The following is a 24,518-nucleotide window of genomic DNA, read 5'->3' as shown; positions in this document are numbered from 1 at the left end:
ATCATCATCATTCTCCACAAATCCAGCAGCCTATGAGGGCCTCCCGAGCTTGCCTGCCTTGTCTGGCCAGTGTGAGGGCCTCATCGCCATCATTGTCGCTTTTGAAGACTTCCTCACCCTCATCCCTGTTGGTGTCCTCCTCATCAGAGGAGACCTCCAGCTCCTCCATCTCCTCCTCAGCCTCGTTGCAGCACCAAGTTGTAAAGGGCACAGCAGGGAACAATGATGTGTGACACCCTCTGTGGGGTACTATTACAGGGCTCCACCAGACCAGTCCAGGCACCGGAACCTCATCTTCAGCATCCCGATGGTCTGCTTCACCAAGTTGCAAGCTGCAGCGTGAGTCTCATTATACCGTCGCGCTGATACAGCCTGAGGCCGCTACATGGGTGTCATCAACCACGTCCTCTGTGGGTAGTACTTGTCCCCGGTGAGCCAATCCTGCAGCCTCTGTGGGCTCTGGAGGACATCAGAGATCTGTGACCCACTGAGAATGTAAGAGTTGTGGACGCTCCCTGGAAACCGTGCGCAGACTAGCAGGATGCTTTTGTGGTGGCCACACACCAGCTGCACATTCAGCAAATGGAATCCCTTGTAGTTGACATAGTTGACCCCTTGTTGCGACGGATATCTGAGCACCATGTGAGTGCAGTCAATCACACCCTGCACCTGTGGGACACCTGAGATCTGGGCAAATCCAATCGCTCTTACATCCTGGCTGTCTTGGTCCTGGGAGAAATGCACAGTTGTGTGCCCTCAAGAAGATGGCATCCATGACCTCATGGGTGTATTTGTGGGTGGAAGCTTGAGAGAGGTCTCCTGTGGAGCCCTGAAAGGAGCCACTAGTGTCAAAATTGAGCGCTGCAGTCACTTTCACGGCCACTGGCAGTGGATTCCCTCCATGTCCCATGACGCCAAATCCTGCAGCAGGTGGCAGATGTGACTGACCAGTTCCCTAGACTCCGCAGTCTTTGGCGACACTGGTTCTTGGTCATCAGCAGGAATGAAAGGCGATGTCTATAGATCCAGGGTCTAGCTAGGCACCGACCAGCGACGGCTCACTGTGGCTCTTCGGTGGCATGTGCAGGAGCCTCAGCCACCCCTTCTTCCAGAGGGTGCTGCTCCTCCCTCTGCACAGCCAGGCACTTCCATCGCTCTCTTCTCCATCGTCTCCGCTCTCTGTATACCATGAAGCATGCAGCTAGTTCACCAGGCTCCATGCTCCAGATGTACACCTCCTGCAGGATGAAAGAGAGAGACGCATAGGTTAGCTTAGGTATATTAAGAACCTCTCTTGGTTAAGTCTGAAGGCCCCTTAATGCATCCCAGAGAGTGCTGGCCACCACTTGGGGCCAGAGATTAGTGCGCTGCATGGCTGCCTGAAACCCCACCCACCTCCACCCCACTCCACCTGACCGATTGGCGGCAGCTTTACCCACTGGACTGCATGCTGTGCTCTCAGCTCAGGCACAGGCATTCTCCTAATCCACCCTGCAAGGCTGCGCTGTTAGCTTGAACCATGGATGACATTGGTCTAAACCAGTATGCTGAGATTACAAGGGGCTGTGAGCGTCTCCAGCAGTGACTGCTCCATGGCCAGCTTTAGCAAGGAGATTGTACAATGTGCGCAGTTGTCCAAGCGTTCTGCAGTCCGCTAAAATGGTCATTAGTTTGCAGTCTGTGCCCAAGGAGTGAAAAGCTCTGGAGCACTTGGTGGCACTTCCATGGCTCTGCATTGTTTAAGTGGGTAGATAAGCTAGAAGCCCCACTGCACGCATGTCAATGTGGCTGTGTCTGAATTGTCTCAGCTGCAGAGGAATGAGTCACGCCTTATACAAAGTTTCCCTGATGCATGGCTGCTTCCCTCCCCCCACCCCACATGTGCTTGTGCACTACCTTCACCGGCAAGGCAGCCCTTGCTCCCCACCCCCAACACGCCTCAACCACAGGGCAGTCCTGGTGCTCCCCTCAACAAGCTTCAACCTTGAAGTCCAACAGGCGATCCTGGTGAGCGCTGCATAACGTAACTGTGCACTCATGCCCGAGTTCCCCTCAAAGTGCAGCCCGCCAAATGCACGCCTGATATGTACCATTGTGAAACACGTCAGCTGTGGGCGGACAATCCAGCGGGGAAGCCGGTGGGGGGAGGGGGTGGGGGCAAAGTTGGTGGGGGATGATTCTGGCGGGCTGGCCTTATAATGACATACAGATGTATTACAATGAGGTTTCCGATGTGAGCGAATGATCGCAAACTGGTTTCATGATGTCGTGAAAACGATTTCTGGCCTTCTCACCATATTGTCCGCTTACGCCTCTGAACACGCCTGACGCCAGTGGGCACAGAAAATTCCGCCCAATGGCTGTCAGTAGCACATATTTCCAGCAGCCCAGTGCATTCTACATAATCTAACATACCGACATATGAATTAGGAGCAGGAGTAGACCACTCAGCCTCTTGAGCCTGCTCCGCCATTCAACAAGAGCATGCCTGATCTGATTGTAACCTCCCGCTTACCCTCGAAAACCTTTCACCCCCTTATCTATCAAGAATCTATCTACCTCTGCCTTAAAAATATTCGAAGACTCTGCTTCCACTGCCTTTTGAGGAAGGCAGCTTCAAAGACTCACGAGAGAAAAAATTCTCCTCATATCTGTCTTAATCTAGAGCACTTCTTCAAATAATGCAGCTAACAAAAAGTAAGTGGGCAAAACAGAGCATTTTGGAAACCTTAAAACCTTTAGAAGAGCATACATGGCTACCAGTTAACCTGGATATAATTCAAAACTGAGAGCAGAAAATGGTAAAAATGTACACAGATCAGTCAGCATCTGAAATAGAAATTGGTCCTTTTTTTTCAATTGGGTCCTTTCATCAGTTTCCTGATTTCCAGCATTTGCAGCTTTTGGTTTGATCAGCTGGTAAATGTAGCAAACATGTTGGTGCCTCACTCTAATCTGGTCATTTTCTATTAAACATAGGTTGTTATGCAAAGTGCCCAGAGAATGCTCCTTATCTGGATGAAAACAAAATGAAATGCGTGAATTTATCTGAATGCAGTTGCTATTTTAATGGAAAAATATTGGAAGCCGGTGAACGAAGCAATGACTGCAGATATTGGTACGGTATCTATACTGATATATTTCGGACAATAAATTGATACCTTAATATAGTATTGGAAATTTAATGAAGATGATTGACAGAGAGACAGATCGTGGGATGATTCAAATTTTAGATGGCGCTGGGACATTATAAAATGAGAAGTCAGGGAAGTGATTTAGAAGTTGTTCTCTGCCACAAAAATTTGAACTTAAGTTGGTTTAAATCAGCCCCAATGGGGTTACAAGAGACACCATTATACATAAGCAATCATACAGAAAAGTCAGGAATCCTAAATATTGTCATATCCTCACATAAAAGTTCTGTCTGTGGGCATTTACCTATCAACACGTTTTACTAATGTATGCTTACCAGCAAAAATATGACATAGAGCGGCAGGGTATTTTTACTTTAATTTGTTTTAAAAGTTTCCTTCAAAAAAAAGGCAACAATGAGCCATTATATGTGGCTCAAAAGCTTTGCTCAATTGGAGTCAAGCAAACAAACCACGGTTTAAAGAAATAATGCAGCTGATTCTAAAATATGATATTATTTTTTGTTACAGTATCTGCATTGATGGACATGTGGACTGCATAGGTAACTATATGTTTTGATAAGTCTGCAGCATAAATAGTATATAATGAACAGTTACAAAATGATATTATTGTTACTAGTCTTTGATACAACCCTTTAATGTACTAAAGTGCACATAAGATGGAGATGACAACACTGATGACAATACACGTGGTTTAATCTAAATGGCAAATTGTCATTCTTAGCAATATGGTAAGGTGTAATTGCTGCTGGCTCAGTAGGTTTAAATAGTGAGCCAATGTGCCATACAGATAGGGAAGCAGCCAGGTCAATTCCTGACCCAAGCTGAATTAACTGAATGCAGTCAACACAGTGCACATATTGACTGCTGTGTCTAAGGGCTAGGCAGGGAAATTAGTTCCTCATCACTATCCTTCAACACACATCGCTGGGCATGCATGTGTGTTTATATCAAGTGAGGACACTCACTGACCAGCTTTACTGATCGCGGTCACAGTGGGTATTCCATGGAGCTGCCTTCAAAGCCTTCAACAGAGAACAGGGGGGAAAACAGAGAAAATGAGCAATTCTGCTTTTCCCAAAGTTCAAAGTTTTAAAAATCTCTAAACAAACATTAAAGGAAAGCACATAAATAAACCAAGATAATCTGGCACCCTTTGTGTAATATGCCATGGACTTCTATATCTGGAAAATATATTCTCAAGTGATATTGTAACAGGGCCACAATTTTGTCCTCTTCTGTCTTGCAATCAGCCAATTTCTCCCCTTCCTGTCCCTGGACCCCGAGTCTAACAAGCACTCAACCGCTGTTAAAATAATCTTCAGAGTCAGTAAATAGACATTAGGTTAATGTTCTTATTTTTACAATAGAAACGTTTCCAGTCAAGAAGCAGTTTTTAAATTGGCAGAACATAACATTATCTGATTTTTAAAACCTAGAAGTGCTGATCTGGCCCTATTACCTTCAAAGCAAAACTACATCAATTGGAAATTAAACTATTTCTAGCCTTCAGTAGAGTTAAAAATTCTTTCATGGTATGTGGACGTCGCTAGCCAGACGAATTATATCTGTTGCCCTTGAAGAGTGGCTTGCCACACCAACATGGCTTTGGCTCTGGAGTCACATGCAGGCCAGCAGATTTCCTTCCCTAAAGTTTTTATGATAATCAGCAATGGTTTCACGATCACCAATACTGAGACTAGCTTTTCTCAATTTCAGGTTATTAATTGAATTTAAATTCCACCACCTTCCATGGTGGGATTTGAACCCACATCCCCATAAAATTATCCCAGACCTCTGGATTATTAGTCCAGTGACATTACCACATGACCATTATGTCGCCATCTCTCTCCCCATAATCCCCGCCCCAAGGGAGATTAATGTGCAACATATTTGAGTTAAACTTTCAGTTGTGGATGAGGCTCAAACAGTGGCCATCTTGACTCAGTCTATCAGTAGAAATAACTGAGACAATTCCAGTACATCGCCAATGAATTACAGAGAATTATGGGAGCATTGTCTTAGCATCAAAAGGTAGGAAAGGTAAGTCACTATTTTCATTTTCCAAATATACCATTCTAGTACAATGAATTGCAATTAAATGCAGTGAGATTTTCAGCATGTGAGCCCCTCAGCTGAACCATATGCAGTGAGGAAGACTGGGAGCAGACAATCTACAAGCTTGACAAGCCTGAGCATTAACTGAGCTCAGGAGTGTGAAGAAATGGCAGAATCACCTCTTATATTCAATATTAGCTTTTTGAATTTGTACATAATACATCACGTGGCCTCTCATGAGTGTTTCTCCTCAAGGTAACACCCAAGTTTTAAAAATATGCTGAGGCATCGAGCGGAATCAACTCAGATTTGCACAAAGTGCGGTAACAGGTGGAAAAAAGTTGTTTTACCCAGCAGCTGCAATGGCGGGTTTTCATGCCCTATTGTCTCATTCCCGCCTCATTAATTATGCAGCCACAGGAAACATGCTGTCTTGCTGGCTGGCGACCTCTGATTTGCCCGCCATGCCATTACCTCGCTGCTTCCTCACGCAAGGCACCATATTTAAACTGCAGCCACGCGCACATTTTTCAATGCTTGCAGCCCAGGACTGCTCTGGTGAAGAAATGGCCCCAAAAACCAAGAAGGGTGCACCCCCAACCAATTCAGTGATGCATCCCTGGGACACCTTCTGGATGCTGTGGAAACTCGGCGTGATGTCCTCTACTCCTACTCTGGCCACAGGAGGCCCATCAGTCTCACCACTCTGGCTGGGGAGGCGATAGCAGAGGTGGTCAGTGCCAATGCTGCACACAAGAGGATGGCCTTCCAGTGCAGGAAATAGATGAATGATTTCATCCATGATGCCAGGGTAAGGCAACCATCTTATCACTCTAAACTCACATAGTCACAAGGCCATCACACGGTCATGGAGTCATAGAGGTCTACAGCACAGAAAAAGGCCCTTCGGCCCATCGAGTCTGCACCGGTCAAACAAGTACCTAACTTTTCTAATCCCATTTTCCAGCACTAGGCCCGTATGCCAATAGAGCCAAGTTTTTACACATTCACTAGTATCTCACTCACTGCCAGCGCAAGGGTCATCACCACTCATTGTCTCACACACACCCTCAAATCTCCATCTGGACTCATCTCCCCTGGAGACTACCTCCTCAGCCCTCACCATCTTGAGGCCACATGTTTTGAGCTGCAGTCTTTGCATTGCTAGCCTTCATTTCTGGACTCATTGGTGTCTCCTCCAAGACCCCTGGAGAATTTATACCATGTGGATCCTTCCAGTAACCAGAAAGCCTTCTGTTTCTGTGGTAATGGGGATTGTGTATTCCACTGGTTACAGCTGCTCTGAGGAAGGAGAGAGAGGCAAAAGGGAGAGGAGGCCAGATGTGCACAAGCATCGTCCAAGGGAGAGACCTGTGGGAGGAGAGGCACAGGCACAAGGGGCACATGACCAGCAGGGAGTCCAAGGCGGAAGGGGCAGAAGAAGATGCCAGTATCCTGCTGCCAGAGCATACAGGCAGCAATGCAGCTATCTCAACATGTCAGAGATGCAATACTGAAGGAGGCTCCGCCTCTCCAGGGAGACTGTGACCTCCATTTGTCAGATGATTGGGCCTAAGATCACCTCCAATTGTGTGGGTGGACACCCAATGCCAGTGGCTCTGAAGGCCACAATGGCCTTCAACTTCTTTGCCTCCAGCTCTTTCCAGGGGTCAGTGGGGGATCTTTGTGGATTGTCCCAATCAGCTGTCCACAGTTGTGTTAAACAGGTGACTGACGCTCTGGTCAGGCGGGTCATGACATTTATTCATTTCTGGGCAGAAGGAGCCAGCCAGGCTGAGCAAGCCAGATGCATGGTCGTTGCATGCTGCGCTCTCCACAATCTGGCTCTGGCAAGGGAGGACCCACTGGAGGAAGAGGATCTTAAGGTAGCTTCAAAGGCCACAGATGATGACTCCAATGGTGGATCAGGAGAGGTGCCCAGGAAAGAACATGATGAGGATGTGGAAGCACACATCTGGAACCTTCAACGTGAGACTGAGTACAGTACCGCCCATACAGTGGTACAGAAGGCACATGACCTAGACCTTGGCCAGAGGCGTGTTAGGATCTAGACATGGAGATAGCTCCTTGACTGTACCCTTTACTGTATATGCATATAGTTACAAATAGTTAATAGAGACTTGCTGTTAACATACAGAGGTCTACGAAGACTTCTTTAACAGACACGAACTACAACCAACACCATCCCAACATAGTGGCAGCTCCGAATCAAAAACCCTCCCCCTCACAGAAATGCTGAAAGGCTAAGAAAAAGGACATCTTCAACAAATTCTGAACTGAAAGAAGCTCCCAACTGAAGCTATGAGAAAATTTGCCAAATAAAATTCCAGAGCAAAGAAGCTAAGGGCAGAGGTTTTACCGAAGCAGAAGACTCTACACAATTTCCCTTAGAAGGCCAGCTTCAACATACAGAGTTCATAGCCTGCAAGGGTGAGCTAAATCCTTTTCGCTTCCAGGCTGCAGCCAGTCCCGAGAAGCCCCTTTTACTAATTCAGTCAGAAGCGCCGTTTGAACGAAGCCCATCGCTAATCCCAATTCCCCAACTCCAAGCCTCAACACAAGGCCTCCGAGTTGAACAGAAAAAAGCAAATTAATAATTCTTACTCAACTCTCAGGAACCTCGCGACTAAACGAATCCTTAAACAGCAAGCGGTTAATTTAAATGTTGCGTCCTACTCACAATGCTACATCGCTGATTAAATCAAGTCAGCGACCACCAACCCATACAGCCATTGTTGAAAATTCTTCTTTCCGAAGCAAGCTGCCGCCATTTTGTGAAACTCGCCAAAACCGGCAAGCAGGGAAATCCATTATTCTGCAGTGAACGGAAATTTCCTCTTGGAAGCCTGTAAGCTCTTAAAGCTGTACCCACACTTTTAAAATCTTCGACATGAATCACAATTCCACACTTCCAACTCCACTGGGACTCACCCAAGGCCCAGACCAGTCACAAAATTGGAGTCTTTGGAAGAAAAGATTTTTAAGATACATCTTTACTTCAGGTTTAAATAAAAAATCAAAAGCGGAACAAGTAAACACACTTCTTTACTCAACAGGCCCAATTGCAAGATGACATCATTGCACAACAGGACATTGATGAGTCATCCACCAAATTTGAGGAAGTTTTAGAATCTTTCGATATTTATTTCAACTCGAGATCCAAGAAGATATTGGAAAGAGCTAAATTCAATGAGAGAGTCCAACTGCATGCAGAACTGTTGATTCATTCCTAAATGATCTCTATAGGATGGTAGAGGGGTTTGAATACAGAGATTTAAAGTCTGAGCTCATAAGAGCCAGAAACATGGTGGATGTTGCAGACGATTCACTCTCTGACCTCCTACAAACTAAAGATGATCTTACCCTAGACAAGGCAATCCAGCTAGTTAGATTGTCTGAGCCACGTGCACAACAGAGGACAATCCTAAACTGAGGAGATACAACATGGGGCAGAAGTCAATCCTCAGTCCAGCTTATCAGGTCACAAAGACGCAGGGACAATCCAAGTCAGGGACAGCAATTCCTGAATCGCCAAGCAGAGCGACCTTGCCAGCGCTGCAGTGTGAAGCACCCTCACAGGAGAGGTCAGTGTCCTGCGAGTTTAGCTCAATGCTTCCACTGCAGCCAACAGGGACACTTTGTAAACTGTGCAGTTCAAAACCCCAGCACCGCACAGATAGCCCAGAGGTAATCCACGAGGCTGAGACTTAAAACCCAGAAGACACATAGCCATGCTTCTGGATGAGGTCAAAGATTGTGGTTCTTCATTTTAGAATGCTGACATCCTGGTAAATGGTCATCTTACAAATTTTAAATTTGATTCAGGTGTCAGCTGACAGTCCTGTCAGACAAGGAACCATGGCTCAAAGGCCTCTGGCTTCAAACAAAGGACACTCCAATTTACAGAGCCGGGGAGTCCGACTCCCGGTCATTGGCATGATCCTGGAACCACTGAAGTATGGCAGCAAACAATCTTTGAGCTGATGTATGTCATCCATAACCAGCCTCTCCCTCTCCTGAGCAGGGATGCCTGCATAGCCCTGGATCTCCTCCAGACGACAGAGGATGTCAAGACTACCGCTGTCGTTAGCCAGTCAGAACAGCACGCTCCTGAGTGCTCACACACTAAAGAGCATTCGGACTTGGATTTCACCTTCTGTCTCTCTTCTCTCTTTGTGCAGCAGGTTTGTCTTCTATCATTCCAGGTCCCAGAAAGTCTCCAATGGTCAGATCAACCTACCACCCACAAGATTACCTCCAACTACGACAATGGTATAGCTGGTCAGCACAGCAACCACTGTGCAAACACTGCAACTTCCAGCCAGCATGCCGCAGCCACATGCGATGCTGCAACTGGGTAGCAGTCTATCACCATCAACAACAAAATGCAGAGGTGAGCACACCACTCAACCACCTTCTCACCACAGGAATGCTCTTCCTCAGCCTCAGAGGCTTCCAGGTGGCCCACATGGAAAAAGAAGAAGAAAAAGCAACGCCAAGGTGAAGAATACCATCTTCATCCACCTCATAAGAAACAATCGAGAGAAACAGCAACCATGGATCAACACAACAGCCAAACCGACCAGGCATAGTTCAACATAAAGGAATGGAAGAAAAGAATAAAACCATACCCAAATGCCAGTCCAACCTCCAAACCAACAACAAGAACCAGAACCAACAGAACCTACCACTCCTCCAACAGAATGGCGAACAAGATGTAGAAGGCTATAAGGCCTCCTGACCACTTGAACCTCTAATTTCAAAGACTTAAAGAAAGGAGTTGGGTACTGAGAATGTTGTTAATGCTAATACTGTAATAGCAATAACATTGGAATAGCATTAAGGTTGTAACAATAATGTAAATGCATAAGACTTATAACAATGTAAGACTTGGAGTAAACTAAAGTAACTCCATATTCATGGGATAAAGACTTGGGGGAGGTGTAGTATAAGGGTCTGGCATATACAGGTTTAATGTGAGACTGATTACACTACCTCCCACACAATGGCTGGGATTTTCTGGCCCCGTCCCGGGCGAGACCCGCCGCAGGCGAGGTGGCACCCCAGCCAGAAGTCCATTGACTTGCGGCGGGACTGGAAGATCCCGACGGTGGGCGGGTGCGTCAAATCCCACCTGGTGATGTAAGAAGGCACATAACCTAGACCTAGGGTCAGTGTGGTGTTGGTCAGAGGCGTGTTAAGTCCTAGGATGGAGATAGCTCCTTGCCTGTGCCCTTTACAATATATGTATATAGTTACAAGTAGTTAATAAAGACTTGCTGTTAATATGCAGAAGATTACGAAGACTTCAACAGGCAAGTTCTGTAACCAACATTATCCCAACAAAATCCAGACCCTAGAGTGTCTTTATGAGCATGGGCAGATCCATACCTAAAATAATAAGGTTTAATAGGTGTCTCATTATGATGTCTACATATTTGTGAGATACAGGCCTCAAGAACCACCGGTGGGGTTTACTTGGACATTGGTATTGCAGGCTATGTGCAAGGAAACCCATTCCCTTCAGTTGGTGCAGCCTTGCATAGTTGTGGGTATAATACTGTACTGTAGCCACTCATAATACAAATTTATTTTGGATTATAAATATCAGGTTTAGGGTTAAACATTATTATTAAAATTGACATATGTAATAATTGACATTATCTGACATACGCAGTTGACAGAAATGCATTCTGCAATCATTGTTCATTTTCTGATTATGCTTTTTCACTTTGTCATTCATATCTTACAGATTGCAATTGTGATGGTAATTGGTCTCTGTGGTTTAATGAAAACACACCTACTGTTCAAAACAGAGGAGACATGGAATTATTAAACCAAATGCACAGTCCTCTGTGTCCTTTCTCTTCTTATCAAATTACAAACATCCAATGTGAGGCTCTCAAATTTCCCCAGCGTCCGATAAGTGAAATGAAAGATAACGTGACATGCGATATAGAAACAGGACTTGTTTGTACTTATAATCAGCAGGTTTCCGAAGGTGATTTAATGTGTTTGGACTACAGGATAAGAGTTTGCTGTCAGCCCATCTTCACAAGCACAAGTCCTACCCCACAAACAACAGCAATGAGCACAGTTACAACAGAGCAGACAACACCTACATTAACAAGTACCACAACGCAAACAATACCTACAACCACAGTTACCACAGAGCAGACAACACCTCCATTAACAAGTACCACAAAGCGAAAAACACCGACAACCACAGTTACCACAGAGCAGACAACACCTACATTAACAAGTACCACAAAGCAGACAACATCTACATTAACAAGTACCACAAAGCAGACAACACCTACAACCACAGTTAACACAAAGCAGACAACACCTACATTAACAAGTACCACAAAGCAGACAACACCTACAACCACAGTTACCACAGAGCAGACAACACCTACATTAACAAGTGCCACAAAGCAGACAACACCTACAACCACAGTTACCACAGAGCAGACAACACCTACATTAACAAGTACCACAAAGCGAACAACACCTACAACCATAATTACCACAGAGCAGACAACACCTACATTAACAAGTACCACAAAGCAGACAACACCTACAACCACAGTTAACACAGAGCAGACAACACCTACATTAACAAGTACCACAAAGCGAACAACACCTACAACCACAGTTACCACAGAGCAGACAACACCTACATTAACAAGTACCACAAAGCAGACAACGCCTACAACCACAGTTAACACAGAGCAGACAACACCTACATTAACAAGTACCACAAAGCAGACAACACCTACAACCACAGTTACCACAGAGCAGACAACATCTACATTAACAAGTACCACAAAGCAGACAACGCCTACAACCACAGTTAACACAGAGCAGACAACACCTACATTAACAAGTACCACAAAGCAGACAACACCTACAACCACAGTTACCACAGAGCAGACAACACCTACGTTAACAAGTACCACAAAGCAGACAACACCTACAACCACAGTTACCACAGAGCAGACAACACCTACATTAACAAGTACCACAAAGCAAATAACGCCTACAACCACAGTTACCACAAAGCAAACAACACCTACAACCACAGTTACCACAGAGCAGACAACACCTACATTAACAAGTACCACAAAGCAGACAACACCTACAACCACAGTTACCACAAAGCAGACAACACCTACAACCACAGTTACCACAGAGCAGACAACACCTACATTAACAAGTACCACAAAGCAAATAACGCCTACAACCACAGTTACAACAGAGCAGACAACACCTACATTAACAAGTACCACAAAGCAGACAACGCCTACAACCACAGTTACCACAGAGCAGACAACACCTACATTAACAAGTACCACAAAGCAGACAATGCCTACAACCACAGTTACCACAGAGCAGACAACCCCTATATTAACAAGTACAACAAAGCAAACAACACCTACAACCACAGTTACCACAAAGCAGGCAACACCTACATTAACAAGTATAACAAAGCAAACAACATCTACAACCACAGTTACCACAGAGCAGACAACACCTACATTAACAAGTACCACAAAGCAGACAACGCCTACAACCACAGTTACCACAGAACAGACAACACTGACAAAAAGTACCAGAAAGCTGACAACATCTACATCCACAACACAAAGAACAACTCCATGTTTACTAGATGCTAAGCCCACGTGTCTGAAACCTTCTAAAGTTGTCGATGAAAATGGTTGTGAGAAATGGGATTGTTACTGTAAGTATCATTTACCTTTTGAATTGATTATTATTATTTAAAACTCTTTTTGAATCATTAACCAGCCTACGTTTACCCAAAGCTTTATTTTCTTCAAGGCCAATGTCAAGTATGGGGAGACCCACACTATCTCACATTCGGTGGTACACAGTATGATTTCTTTGAAAACTGCACGTACACGCTTATAGAAGAACGAGTTCCAAGATACAATTTCTCGGTTCTAGTAGACAATTATTATTGTTTTTCGGAACTGCCCATGTCTTGTGCAAGAGGGATAATCGTGCTTTACAATGAAAGTGTCGTAACTATTACAACTGGGGTTCAGCAACTGGCAAGTACAACACTACTAAACATCAATCAGCACTTATACATTATTTGAACATGATTTTAACTCTGTGTGAGTGGACAGATTTTGAATGGGTGAAAATCAGGCCTTTTAGTGTCAAATATAGGTCATGGCATATAACAAATAGGCATATGGAAATAATACCAAGCCTAGAAAGAATCACAGAATGATTGCAGAATAGGAAGAGGCTATTCGGCCTGTCATGTCCATGCCAGCTCCCTGAAAGGGCAACACAGCTAGTCCCATTCCCCTGCCCATTCCCCATGCAAATTATTTTCTTCAGGGAATTATCCAATTCCCTCTTGAAAGCCACCATTGAACCTGCCTCTGCCAGACTCTTAGGCAATGCATTCCAGATCCTAATTAATTGATGCGTAAAGCAGTTTTTCCTCATGTTGTGTTGGTTCTTTTGCCAATCACCTTAAATTGATGCCCTTTCTGAACCCTTCCACCAATGGGAACAGTTTCTCCCTATCTACTCTGTCTTGACCCCTCATCAGTTTGATCACCTATGTTAAATCTTTTCTCAACCTTGCTACAAAAGCAAAATACTGCAGATGTTGCAAATCTGAAATAAAATTAGAAAATACTGGAAATACTCAGCAGGTCAGACAGCATCTGTGAAGAGAAACAGAGTTAACATTTCAGGTCATTGACAGAAATAAAAGGGGTGCAGGAACAGTGATCTGTGTGTATATGTGCACAAATGTTTGAAGGTGGTAAGACAGATTGAGAATGTGTTGAGAATGCGGGGTTTGGGAAACATAAAGATAGAATGGGGTGGTGGGTGATGATGAGCCTATCAATGTAAGCTCGCAAGGACAGGGCTGATGGATGAGCAGAACATAGTAAATATTGAATTGCTGCAGCAGTGCATGTTTCAATTACCAGAATATATTACATGAAATGTACACTGAAATACTATAGTTATTTAAGGATTTTAAAATATTGTTCACTTTTACAGATAACTTTTGATGGAGATATTGTGACTGTACCTTACAGTTTGAATGGAATTAACATACACTCCATGCATCAGAATATATATATTTCTATTCCTGACATTCAAGCAAGCATAATCGCTTTTGGTGATAACTTTCGAATTAGATTATCACAAAAATACTTTCTGAACAATACTCAGGGACAGTGTGGTATGTGTAATTTACAGCTTTGGTCCTGCTTATATCATGAAAGATGAAATAAGAATCTTGTGGTTTCATTATTCACTGTGTTAGTAAAGATATTGATAATTGATTTCTCTCAGAAGTACCAAAGATGCGTCTAACTGACAAATGAATATGTTTTTTCTTCAAAAGGCTCATGTTTGGATAATGGTCCTGTTGACTGCATGAAAAGAAATGGAGAAGTAATGCCACCACACTGCTGCCACATCAGTGCAAATGACTGGAAGGTTTTAGCCCCTTTTAAGCCAAAATGTCAATTAACTCCTACAAACCAGCCTTGCCCTACGGTTCCACCTCTTTCCGCTCCACCATGTCAACCTGTTCACATGCTGTGTAAACTACTTTTGGGAAAGTATGTCAATGTCTTCTTTCATATTTTAAGTCAATCTAAATAAACACGATAAAGTAAATTGTAAAGTTAAAGACGAACTATTAAAATGCAATTTATAGATAAACTCCTGTTAATGCAGTTATAGCAACAATCAGAAGCCTAAATATACACGGATGGATAAATCACTGCATTTCAGCAAAGAAATGTATCCAAATTCAAAATGGAACCATGAATGTATATATAAGACAAACTGGTTTGTGCTTGGGTATTTTATACTTCATAAGCCGCTGTCTCACTTATACCTCAAGACACGTGTTATAGCATGTCAGATGATGTGTGTCAGGCGGATCAAACCACGAGGGAAACTTGATCACATGGTCACAACTGTTTTGCAATTTGTATTTTATTTTGAGATGCGTGCCCTGAATTCAGAAGTAATAAGACTACCATGACTTCAGAGGCTTTTAGAAAATGAAATTAAACATTTATTAACAAAAGAAAAGATTTCAAGCATATCATAGGTCTACAAATTACTACTATAATAATGCCTAAAACCCTTAATTAATCTCCTCTCAGTTACACCTCCATTAAAGCAACAGTAAAAAACAAATAGATTTAAACAGATCCAGGCAAAGCAACACAATACCCTGATAGGAGAATTCAAAGTGAGTTTTCTCAGCTTTGGTTCCTGTAGACAGCAACTTGATGCACAGAGGCTGGAGGCTTTTCACACTTGTGTTAGATCTTAGAATGCCCTCTCCTCCTTTATACACATTTTCCCTTTTTAATGTAAATTCCACTGTTCTGTTACGTCTTTGGAACTTTACCTTTCTCATAATATAAATCTTTTCATAGTGCTTATATTATCAATAACCTTTGGGAAAAATAAACACACTGTTTTGGCTTAACTTCTGGCTAGGTGTAACTTCTTACCATCTCTTTGAAATTCAAACTACTCCGGTTTATCTAAAAGTGCTAATTTTCCTTACACCTCACACTCTAAAACTTCAGCCATGTTTACGTATTTAGCATTTCAAACCTAGCTTCTTTTTGATGACTTAAAACATCCAGACCAACTGTCTCCATTTCAATTAAATCCCACACACACACACACACACACACACACACACAAACACATAGACACAGGTCAGGATTTTCGGGTCGTTGGGCAGGCAGGCAGGCCTGGTGGGTGGGCCCACAAGCGGCTGGGAAATGGCCCTCCGCCAGTGATTGACCCCTGACCGCGATTTCACAGTGGCTGGCCAATTAACAGCAAGCCAGCGTGAAAGGCACGCTGAAAGACTCAGCGCTGCCGGGATGGGGGCAGGAGGAGGACAAGCACTGACATCAGCGTGGGCACAGGAGAGCATGCAATGAAAGCTCCCTGAAGGCAGACAGCTGCCTCAGGGAGCTGAAGAATTTAAAACCAAGAAACAAGGATGTAAAAATGCAGAAAAAATGTCCACACATCGCACTCGCTCACCTAAACATAAAGATAATAAAAATTCTGCCCAGACACTATTTATTTTTAATTAATATCAGAAACCTCATCCTGCCCTTGTGTGAGGTTTCCTCAAAAATCCAAAGGTCGTGATAATCCGCCCAGCCCGCCAAGGGTCATCGGGGAGCTCATTGTAATACATCAGCATATCATTAAAAGGACATCCTGCCAGGCTCTGGACCCTCGCCAGATCATATGCCCACGTCGGGGGGAAATCATGTCGATGTGTTTCATAACAGCACGCAGGCGACCTGCGCTTGGCGGCCTTCACTTTTGGGGAACTGGAGGTGAGTGAGCAGCAGCGTTCTGCAGAGCTCGCTGTGGGGGGTGTCCAGGGGCAACAGCTGCCCAGCCTCAGAGGCGACTGTTATCAGCGGGGTGTCCGGGGCCAACTGTTGCCCAGCCTCGGGGCGACTGTTGTTGGGGGGTGTCCGTGGGCAACTGTTGTTGGGAGGGGAGGGCAGCTGCTGCCCTGGTGCTAGATCCCGCGCACAAGAAATCGAGGTGGGGGGGCAGGGTAGGCGAGTGAAGTGGCCACAATGTAGGGACACCTGCATAAACTGACCATTCATCTGCAACTGAGACAATTCACGTGCTGCCGCAGTGATATGATTGGAGTCGGGCTCCTAGACTGCCCACCCGCACAAGCAACACGGAGGCACCAAAGTGCCGCCAAGTGCTCAAGACCTTACCCCCCATGCCCCCTGCCACATTCCCCCATGCCCGGCACAGACTGTGAGTCCACGACCACTTTACTGGGCCGCGGAGCAGTTGGACTGCACATGATGTACAATCTCCTCGTCAACGCTGACCATGTAGCAGTCACTGCTGGAGGCACTCACAGCCCTTTGCAATCTCAGCATCCCGATTAGGAGCAGTCTCCCCCATGTCACAGGCTGACAGGGCAGCCATGCAGCGCACTCATCTCTGGCCATCCAAGGGGTGGCCAGCACTCTCCAGGAAGCGTTATGGGGCCATCACACAGGGCCAGGAAAGGTGCTAAGTACACCCATGCTAACCACATCTCTCTGTCTTTCATGCCACAGGAGAACCACATGAGGTGCATGGAGCCTGGTGACCTAGCTGTATGCCTGATGGCCTACAGAGGGTGGGACAGTCAGAGGAAAGAGCGACTGAGGCTCCTGGCCACGCAAAGGCAGGAGCAGCACCCTCGGGGAGAAGTGGCCGCTGGGGCTCCCACACATGCTGCCCAGGAGTGACAGCGAGCCCTGGCCGGTCGGCGCCTAGCGACACCCAGGGTCTATAGTCGTCGCCTGTCATTCCTACAGATGACCGAGAACCAGTGTCGCCAATGACTGCGCATGCCTAGGGATTTGCTTGCTCACATCTACCAGTTACTACAGGACTTGGCGCCAAGGGGTCATGTAGGGCATCTACTGCCAGTGGCTGTGAAAGTGATTGCGGCTCAATTTCTATGCCAGTGGCTCCTTTCAGGGCTCCACAGGTGACCTCTGTGGGATATCACAAGCCTCCACCCACAAATGCATCCATGAAGTCACAGATGCCATCCTCTCGAGGACACACAACTTTGTGCATTTCGCCCAGAACTGGGACAGCCAGGATGCAAGAGCCACTGGATTCACCCTGATCTCAGGATTCCCACAGGTGCAAGGTGTGACTGACTGCACCCATGTAGCGCTCAGGTCTCTGTCACTACACACGGTGGACTACATCAGCCGCAAGGGATTCCACTCACTGAATATGCAGCTGGTATGCGACGACCAGAAATGCATCCTGCATGTGTGTGCACAGTTTCCAGGGAGTTGCACGATGCCTACATCTTCAGTCGGTCACAGATCCCTGGAGTCTTCCATTGTCCACAGAAGCTGTAGGGTTGGCTCCTTGGGGACAAGGGCTACCCACAGAGGCCGTGGCTGATGAGACCCGTGCAGCGGCCTCAGACTGCAACAGAGCAACTGCATAATGAGGCTCATGCAGCAACTCGCAACTTGGCCAAGCAGGCCATCGGGATGCTGAAGATGAGGTTCCGGTGCTTGGACCGGTCTGGTGGAGCCTGCAATACAGTCCACAGAGGGTGTCATGCGTCGTCGCTGTCTGCTGTGCCCTTGACAACCTGGCACTGCAAGAGGGAGACGAGCTGGCTGAGGAGATGGAGGAGGTGCATGTCTCCTCCAATGAGGAGGATGCCAATGGGGATGAGAGTAAGGAGGTCCTCAAAGGCGGCAATGACTGGGATGAGGCCCTCGCACTAGCTAGATGAGGCAGGGGCACACTCGGGAGGCCCTCATAGCTGCTAGATTTGTGGAGGATGATGACAACATGCAGTAAAGTGTCCCCATAGATCCTCATATCGCATTTATGAATGTTTGACTCCAGTCTGGGTTATGGCAGCGCCAATACCCTCGGTGAGAATGCTCCTGTAGTGGAGATGCAGTGAGGGCCTTAATAGTCGCTCGATTGCAGGAGGATAATGACAACATGCAGTGAGGATACTCCATAGATCTTCACCTAGCCTCTGAGAATGTTTGACTCCTGTCTGGCCGAAGGCAGCTCACTTGCGCTCTATGATCAGGGTCATATCATAGAGATGCAGTCAATGAACTTTAGAAGCATCTGATGCTTTGTCTACCTTCAGCACCTGACTCCTTCAGGAGCTGGAGCAGAGCATCGGTGGTCACAGATGCTGAAGACATTGGGGCCAGCCCCGCCATAAAGGTGCTGAGAGCACACAGAGAGAATGAGCGAACTCTGTGGCACCTGCCCTCTACATTCTGGCAGCAATGACCAGCACCACCGAGGTGCAAGCATCAGTAATGTCTCCAGGGAGTGTGAGGCCGGACCACCACTTTGGTCTGAAGGCTGCACAGAGCACAGGGAAGAAATCTGGACTGAGACACCTGCCTTTATGTTGTACAGAAAGGTTTCACATCTGAATGACAAGAAACACTGCTCATCAGAACAAGGAGCCATAGGCAGGGAGACATTCTTGGGAGTTTATTGACAATAGTGAACAGTATTTACAAGTGATTAACACCTGTGCCCAGGCCGTGCAACTAATTCTTCTTAACTTTCCTAACCCTGCCACTAAGTCTGGTGCTCCCCGGACATCCATAGCAGAGGCTGACTGCGACGCCCTGTCCTGAGTTGACTTTGGTGGGCATCCTCTGGAGGGCTGCAACCTGCGTCGGGGTCCTGCTGTGTGGCAGTGGTACCCTCCTCGGCATGTGGAGCTGGAGCTGCTGAGGTCAAAGGAAGTTAGGAGTCGAATGGGCCAGACACTCTTGGAGTCACCTGAATGGATGGGCCCGGAGTGTGCACGTGCTGATCCTTTGCCCTATGGGTGCCCAGGGGTCCCAGGCTGACTCCTTGAGGAGCAGGGATTGCTGGAGTGAGATCGAGCTGCCCAGCACCCCTCTCGCATACACACTGTTGGAAGCCAACAATGGCGTCAGCGATGGATTTGAGCCTGCGCAGCAGTGCAGGAGGCAATCCTGGACTAAGGATGGCGGCTGGCACCCTACCAGTGTTGACCACAGTGTGTTGGAATGCCGGCACTATCACCTCAGCCTGAACGCAGACAGACTCCTCCATTGTGCTTTGCAGTCTAAGAATTGCAGCGGAAATCCCTTCCTGATGTTCTCAAGCTTGCCTTTGCAGTTCCAGCAACTGTGACATGACCAAGTCCAGAGGCTCGTCACCTGACTCGGACTCAGCAACGTTCTGGCCTCCAGCAGTCCTGCGAGTGCCGCACACCTGGGAAGCCCCTGCCGCCACCTGCTGTGGATCAGACAGTGCAATGCGCTCACCGGATTGTGATCCGGGGCTACTCTAAAGATAGGTCCCACCGAAGTGTGTGGTTCTATGCTGGTGGAGGGTGTGGATGAGCACTGTGACGGGACTTCAGGGTGGGGGACTCCAGATTCCCCTTCAGAGGTTTCTTTGGGGCTTGATTGGAGGCCCTGGGTCATGGGCTCTGTCGGCTGTTTAGCAGATGTGCCTGCAAAAGCAAAGAGAGATGATTAGTGCATGGCAGGGGCCCGTGAAAGAGGACACCATCACTCACGGCATGGTTGTCTGATGGATGTTGCACTGCTGGATTCTCACTTGGTAGAGCAGCGCCAACCTCACCGTCAGCACAGGACCAGATCCTCGCCGGCCAGCTGAATGGCTCAGTTTTCAAAGTTCATGTGGACCTTGATTTTGGGCATTCTACCACCAGTCTGTGGCCTCCCTCTCTTGTGTGCCAGCTTGTTCTGCATGGACAGAGATAGAGAAAGTATAAGCAGGATGCCTGCCTGGCCTGAATGGGTAGTGAGTGGTCCCATGGGCAGGATGAGGACAATGACAGTGAATATAAGGGAGTGAATGGTGATGTCCCTTGAACCAGCAGTGAGTGAGGGCCCTGTGCGTGTGTGATGGGTTTGTGAAAGTGTGAGTTGAGACTGATGAGAAGAGTGACTTACCCTGGTGGAATAGAGGAGATCATTCATTCTGTTATTGCATTGGTTGGCTGTCCTTTTCTGAAGGGCATTGGCGCTGACCACCACTGCCACCGCTCCCAAGCTGGATTGGTCGTATTGCTGCCTATCCTGTGGCCAAAGCAGGGATACAGGACATCCTAGCGGGCCTCCACAGCATCCAGCAGTCGCTCGAGGGGCCCGTCATTGAAGCGGGGGGTTGTGGTCTTTTCTCCTTTGCTGGCCATGTCTCCCAGGTAGCGGTGGTGAGCTGGTGGCGATGAGCAGTGTGCTGGCGGCTGCCTTTTAAACATTGCGGCTGGCGTGATGCAACGGCAGGGTGATGGCTAGAGGGCGAACAAGAGCCCACCCGCCATGGAAATGGCATGTTTCCCCAGAATGCATTAGTAACTTGGCAGGCTTGGGGCAATACAGCGTGAAAACCCACCATCGCCAACGGCAGGTGGAATGCCATTTTGCCCGCCCGCTACCGCACTTAGTGCAAATTTGTCCTAAATTTTCATGACACACACAATTGATGAAGTGTCAAATTCATATACTTGATGAGTTGGAGTATTAACAAGAGCACTCATTGCTCCAAATTTAACCATATTTCAGCTGATCCTGGTGCTCAAGTTGGAGTTTTATGTTAAAATCTCTTTTGGTGCTTCCAGTTACTGTGAGGGAACTGAGCTGACTGCATCAACAGGACAACCTGTATTACACCAGAAGAGATCAGCTAATAAGTTTCTCCTGGCTGATGCTAGTACTTTTGCATTAGGGTTTCTGTTGAAGTATTCTTAAGCATCCTTGCCATTTTAACACTCCACCCTGCTCTCTTGCCCACATGTCTGTCCTTGGCTTGCTGCATTGTTCCAGTGAAGCCCAACGCAAACTAGAGGAACAACACCTCATCTTCCGACTAGGCACTTTACAGCCTTCCGGGCTGAATATTGAATTCAACAACTTTAGATCTTAAACTCCCTCCCCCCATCCCCACCCCATTTCTTCCCCCTCCCTTTTGTTTTTTTCAATAATTTATATAGATTTTTCTTTTCCCATCTATTTCCATTATTTTTAAATCTACAACTAATACCTTGTCAGTCTTTCCACCCCACCCCCACTAGAGCTGTACCTTGAGTGTCCTGTCATCCATTCTTAATTAGCACTTTTCTTAGATAATATCACCACCTTCAACACCTCTTTGATCCTTTTGTCTGTGACATCTTTTGATTATCTGCTCCTATCACTGCTTGCTTGTCCCTACAACCACCCCACCCTCAACTTCTCTCCCCCCGCCCCCCACCTTAAACCAGCTTATATTTCACCCCTCTCCGAACTATACTCAGTTCTGTTGAAGGGTCATGTGGACTCGAAACGTCGACTCTTTTCTTCTCCACCGACGCTGCCAGACCTGCTGAGTTTTTCCAGGTAATTCTGTTTTTGTTTTGGATTTCCAGCAACCGCAGTAGTTTTTTGTTTCAATCCACATTCAGCAGATAACATGCAAAGCAAACAGGGTTTTTGGATTTCTGAGGTGGAATTTATTGGTATTGCAACAAAAATATCAGAGGTACAGCTTACCAAACATTTATTCGTCCAATCCTGGAGTATACAAGTTGTATGTGTGATCCTTATATGATGAGAGATAAGATTGAAGTAATCCAAAGATGTGCTGCACGATTCTGCATCAGTCAGTATGGGAAATACACCAGTATCCCATCCTTGAGCAAAGATTTGGAATGGGAATCACCAAAGCAAAGGAGGGAGAAAAACCAACCACATTCTACATATGGAATGGACTGGGTAGGAATTGACAGAAACAAGTACCTGGTGCCCTCTGGCCATGACAAAACACAAGGTAGCCATCCACACAAACAATAAAGACTATTTGTTCCCAAGACAATGTACCAACAATCTTTGTTCCCAAGGTCAATCCCAATATGGAAAAAGCTGCCAAAGGAAATAATAACAGCCCCATCACTTGAAATTTTCAAGACTCATCTTTAGATTATTTCAACTTAAAAAAGTTTTCATTATCAGACTACCATCTCAGCAGCTCATGCCCGGTTTAGCTAGCACTACTCTTGTAAACGCTGGCGGTACAAAAATAAAAATACCTGGAAAAACTCAGCAGGTCTAACAGCATCTGCGGAGAGGAACACAATTAACGTTTCGAGTCCGTATGACTCTTCAACAGACTCGAAACGTTAATTGTGTTCCTCTCCGCAGATGCTGTCAGACCTGCTGAGTTTTTCCAGGTATTTTTATTTTTGTTTTGGATTTCCAGCATCCGAATTTTTTGCTTTTATCTAAATGTTGGCGGTATATGGATATTAGTCTGTGATGCTGAACAACTAAAGCAGAAGCAAAAGTAGAAATTTACCCTCTTTTAAGGAACATCTCAGATTCCTGATCTTTAATATATCTGAATTCTAGATCATGTTAAGCTTCATCATTTTGTTCGCATAGGTTCCTTAATTTAAATTTCCTGTTCATTGTCAGGGTCAGGATTAATGAAGAGTTTAAGATGCGAAATAACATTTGACTATTATAGACACAAATTATTATTTGGATAGAATTTGAGTCAGATAAAATATAGACATTAGATCTTTTCACTTCTTACCATGCCATAATTTTCATAAATGTAAGATAACCCATTTGGTCGTCACTATGATGCCCAATTTCTTGATCCTCTTTTCATCAGGTGGTGATAATGACCAGTGGGTAAAAATATTTGGCAGCTGATAACATTATTGTAATGTTATTATATTTCTGCTGAAGGGACAGAACACAGTTAATAGTCAAATTATCCTTTTTTTTAATGTTAGCAGTGATTAGAAAAAGATACACCTCCATTCAAACATACACTTGGCTCCCCTAAGACATCAACTGGTAAAGATAGCATTTTACTGAGCCATATAAATCAGAAAGTCTTAGCTTCAATTTACCATCTATGCTAAGGGAGTTGACCTCAGTTGAACTGCTAGGAGGGGTCCTGTATTTGGCCTCAGATTCCCTAGACTAGAGAGGAAAAGTCCAACTAAGGCTCTTGCTTCCATTCACATCAGGTCGACTCCTACAAGTTAGTGCGCATGTGAACATCACACGATGAGAGAACTGCATTTGGTTGTGATGCCTCCAAGATAAAATCTCTCTCTCTAGCTAGATTCATGTCAGAGATTTCCCATTTGAATGTGGTGTTGCTACATGATTGGCACCTGATAAACCATACCTTTAGCCATCATCAACGCCCACAGCGGAGGGGAAAAAATTGCTAAAGCAGAAACATGACTGGAATCTTGTTCTGACCTGTAAGCTTCCAGATATATATTTAAATAGTACTTCACACAGAGAACCAAGACGACAGCCATGAACAACATTCTTAGGTTTTTAAATCACACCTTTCCTTATTACTAGCAGATGACATATTGTGTGACCTAGAGGTTACTGGAACACTAGCCTTTGATTATTTTAAGCTGGGGAGGTTACCTGCAACCATATGAAATGCACCTGACAATTCGTAGGCATATTTGCCAATGACCAAAGGCAACATTTAACATGCAATGTTATATAGTTTAGAGTTTATTAGCGCTTTAACAGAATAAATGTCCTTGTACTTTAATTGCAACTTAATATTTTATTTATTTTCCACCATGTAGAGAATTTGAAGATTGCAGGAAGCAAAATGAAGAAGACTTTTATCACTATTACAACTCTTGCCTCTTTGACCACTGCCATACAA

The 24,518-nt window shown here is 45.6% G+C and overlaps 1 protein-coding gene and 1 long non-coding RNA gene across 2 annotated transcripts in view; both read left to right on the top strand.

The window, feature by feature from the left end:
* The window catches only part of LOC144687970 (mucin-2-like), a 47,458-nt gene extending 34,104 nt beyond the window's left edge, over window positions 1-13,354 (top strand). The window contains exons 14-17 of the mRNA XM_078554630.1: window positions 2,980-3,118; window positions 3,663-3,694; window positions 10,984-12,975; window positions 13,074-13,354. Coding sequence (XP_078410756.1) covers window positions 2,980-3,118; window positions 3,663-3,694; window positions 10,984-12,975; window positions 13,074-13,354 — 2,444 coding nt within the window. The remainder of the gene's footprint in view (window positions 1-2,979; window positions 3,119-3,662; window positions 3,695-10,983; window positions 12,976-13,073) is intronic.
* A 945-nt stretch (window positions 13,355-14,299) lies between these two features.
* On the top strand, window positions 14,300-24,513 carry LOC144687404 (uncharacterized). The gene is made up of 3 exons (XR_013578134.1): window positions 14,300-14,469; window positions 14,635-14,854; window positions 24,436-24,513. It is a non-coding gene; the product is annotated as an uncharacterized LOC144687404 (long non-coding RNA).
* Window positions 24,514-24,518: the final 5 nt, after the last annotated feature.

Source organism: Cetorhinus maximus, chromosome 12 (assembly GCF_964194155.1).
Source record: "Cetorhinus maximus chromosome 12, sCetMax3.hap1.1, whole genome shotgun sequence".
In the NCBI taxonomy this organism is placed as follows: Eukaryota; Metazoa; Chordata; class Chondrichthyes; order Lamniformes; family Cetorhinidae; genus Cetorhinus; species Cetorhinus maximus.
Note: the sequence above shows the minus strand (reverse complement) of the source record. Positions and strands in the feature narration are given on the sequence as shown.